Consider the following 2,921-nt stretch of genomic DNA (forward strand, 5'->3'; position numbering starts at 1 on the left):
ATCAATTCCTGACAGAAAAACAGTCAAAAGAGGTTATCCTGACGGTTATTCCGTCACAAACGAGCATTTAGGGTGACGTAGCAAGTCAACAAGATTTTGACCCTACTGACGGAAAAACCGTCAATAATTTGCCACTACTGACGGAAATGCCGAAACAAAAGTCAACATTTTGTTGACTTTAGTGACGGAAAAACCGTCAGGATAGTGGAATACCTGACGGAAATTCCGTCAGAAAGGTCAACATCTTGTTGACTTAACTGACGGATTTTCCGTTAGGTATTCCACTTTCCTGACGGTTTTTCCGTCCGTTTGGTCCACATTTTGTTGACTCTCCTAACGGTATTTCCGTCAGGACATATCTGGGCAGTGGCTGGATACAGCAGCTTGCTGTCCAGCCACAATGCGGATTTTACATTGTTTTTACTCACTAAACCTGCAAAAACCAAATACAACCATCGACCGTCAAGCGGGAATCCATTATCATGTCGACCGCATGAGCGGGAATCAAGAGTAGACAACGAAAGCATCGATAAAAAACCAAACACGATTGGAAGAACGAAGTTATTACATAAAAACTAAAGGTCAAATTTTTTACATGTCTCATAAAATAATGTCTTTTACATACCAACTAAACTACTAATCCATAATCATAAGTGTCCCAAGGTAGCCTTAACTAAACTATTTTTTTATTTTTGGTGAAAATGTGAATCTCATTAAAATCAAACATAGTACACCATACACTTAACATACTTCATCATAAGCTAAGCTACTAATCTAGTACATTAATGTGTTGTAGCCAAGCTTTAAATTTCATGTTTCCCTTACCAAAATCTCCTTTGTTCACTCTAATTTTAATCAACTGCTGGACTCCTTTCACAACTCTTCGTGGTTGAGTAATGTAATGCTCCAACCTGCATTTGTTCCTACAGTCCCAAATGCTGTATATGAGACCAGAAATTGCAGCCTTTACCACCTGCTTTTTCAGCAAAGATCGACACCTTCAACTAATAATCCAGTCCATTACATCTCATTGCCACTGAACCTGCAGCCAATGCTGCAATTGTAACAGACACTGCAAGCTAAACAAGCAGTCAAAGCACAGATGTCTGTGTGTTTCCAATTGCATTCCACACAGATAGCACACACCAGCAGTGCTAACACCAAACTTTTGCAGTCTATCTTGCGTTAAGAAACGTTGTTGGACATAAATCCAAGTACTAAAGTTGTGCTTAGGCAAGCATACTCTATTCCAAACCATAGGTACCCAATCCTTCTTTGAACAAGCACCAAGTAACCACTGATACCCCTTCTGAATAGAATAGTTCCCATCCCAAGATAGACTGATTATCACAGGGTACCTCTGATAGCTTGGGAGAAGATTTGTTGTAGGAAGAAGGAAGGTGGACTGAATATAAAAAGTGCAGAGGTGTGGAACAAGGCTACTGTTGGTAAATTAGTCAATTGGATACATACTAAAGCTGACAGGTTGTGGGTTATTTGGATTGATCATGTCTATCTAAAAGGAACTGATTGGCATACTTATCAACCTCATCCTGATTCCAACTGGAACTGGAGGAATATCTGTAGAGTTAAGGATCTTCTGAGCTCTGGTTTTGTGGGTGGTCACTGGCAGTCTGATGCTAGGGGCTACTCTATTCAGTCTGGTTACTACTGGTTGCAGGGTCCACACCCCCTAGTCCAGTGGTATAATAGTGTTTGGGCTACTTGGAATGTACCTAAGCACTCGTTAGTTGGATGGATGGTTAAACATAAGGGTATGCAGCTGAGGGATAAGCTGTTCCAGCTGCAGATATGTGACAGCAACATATGTGTGAATTGTGAGCAAGCTACTGAGACACATGAGCATCTGTTTGGCAGTTGTGTGTATAGCTCACAAATTATTGATGGAGTTGAACAATGGTTAGGCAGGAGGATATCTGGTTCAATTCTGAATTGTACAAAGTTGCAGAAACTTGTGACTAGGATAACTCTTATGGCTACTTGGTATTATATCTGGAAATACAGGAATGAATGCAGGATCTCCTTAACACTAGCTACCCCTAGAAGAGTGATTAAGGAGATACAATCTATAGTCAAGGCACGAATTCTTCAGAAAATTCAGACGGTTATGCCTCAAAGGGATAAGGAGTGGTTACTTAGTTTGGATATTCATGTTTAGTATTCAGCTTTTGTAACTTTTGGTTGTAGTAAATCATATTGTAATATTGTTTTATTTTAATGAAAAGCTCACATTCTACCAAAAAAAAAACTTTTATATACATCCTAATGCAAGTGATTCTACCAACTAATATGACATATAAACTAAATGCAAGTCCTAAATTCAGATTATTATACCGCATCAATCAAAATAGAGCCACATAGTCATTAACATAGAGAGGAAAAAATAGATTGGAAAGATCATACCATGCGGTCTTCATGATCCTCATGTCTCGGATGTGGCGTAGTCAATCAATGTGAACAAGGATGAAACAAACGCAATATATACAACAATATATACATGACTATACTACAAAGGAAATGAACTTGTTTTTGGTTTTTCAATTTTTCAATTTTTATGGGTTTTCGAATAAAAGTTAAGTTAGAATTCTCCATCCCCACACTAATATGGGCATTGTCCTCAATGGCCAAAATGATGGGAATTATGCAAACATGATGCATGAATTCTACACTAAATGCAAATTACACTAAACTACACTACATGATGCATGGGTTTTTATTTATGACGGAGAGGATAATTTGAATTACCTCCCGTTGTGTATGCATGTACTTCCCCAAACCGAGTTAGACATTATTTCTAATGTCCTAAGGTTGGGTGTAGTTCATGTACACAAATGCAATGCATGAAACTAAATTTGTCATTTTGGATTTTCAAAAGTGGGAACAATGAAATGAGAACACCT

The 2,921-nt window shown here is 38.3% G+C and overlaps 1 protein-coding gene across 1 annotated transcript; it reads left to right on the forward strand.

Moving 5' to 3' along the window:
• The first annotated feature begins 901 nt into the window (after positions 1-901).
• LOC141594835 (uncharacterized) lies at positions 902-2,179 on the forward strand. The gene is made up of 2 exons (XM_074414825.1): positions 902-1,062; positions 1,354-2,179. Exons 1-2 carry the CDS (start codon positions 902-904, stop codon positions 2,177-2,179), a joined length of 987 nt encoding a protein of 328 aa, XP_074270926.1.
• The last annotated feature ends 742 nt before the right edge of the window (positions 2,180-2,921 follow it).

Source organism: Silene latifolia, chromosome 8 (genome assembly GCF_048544455.1).
Source record: "Silene latifolia isolate original U9 population chromosome 8, ASM4854445v1, whole genome shotgun sequence".
NCBI lineage: Eukaryota > Viridiplantae > Streptophyta > Magnoliopsida > Caryophyllales > Caryophyllaceae > Silene > Silene latifolia.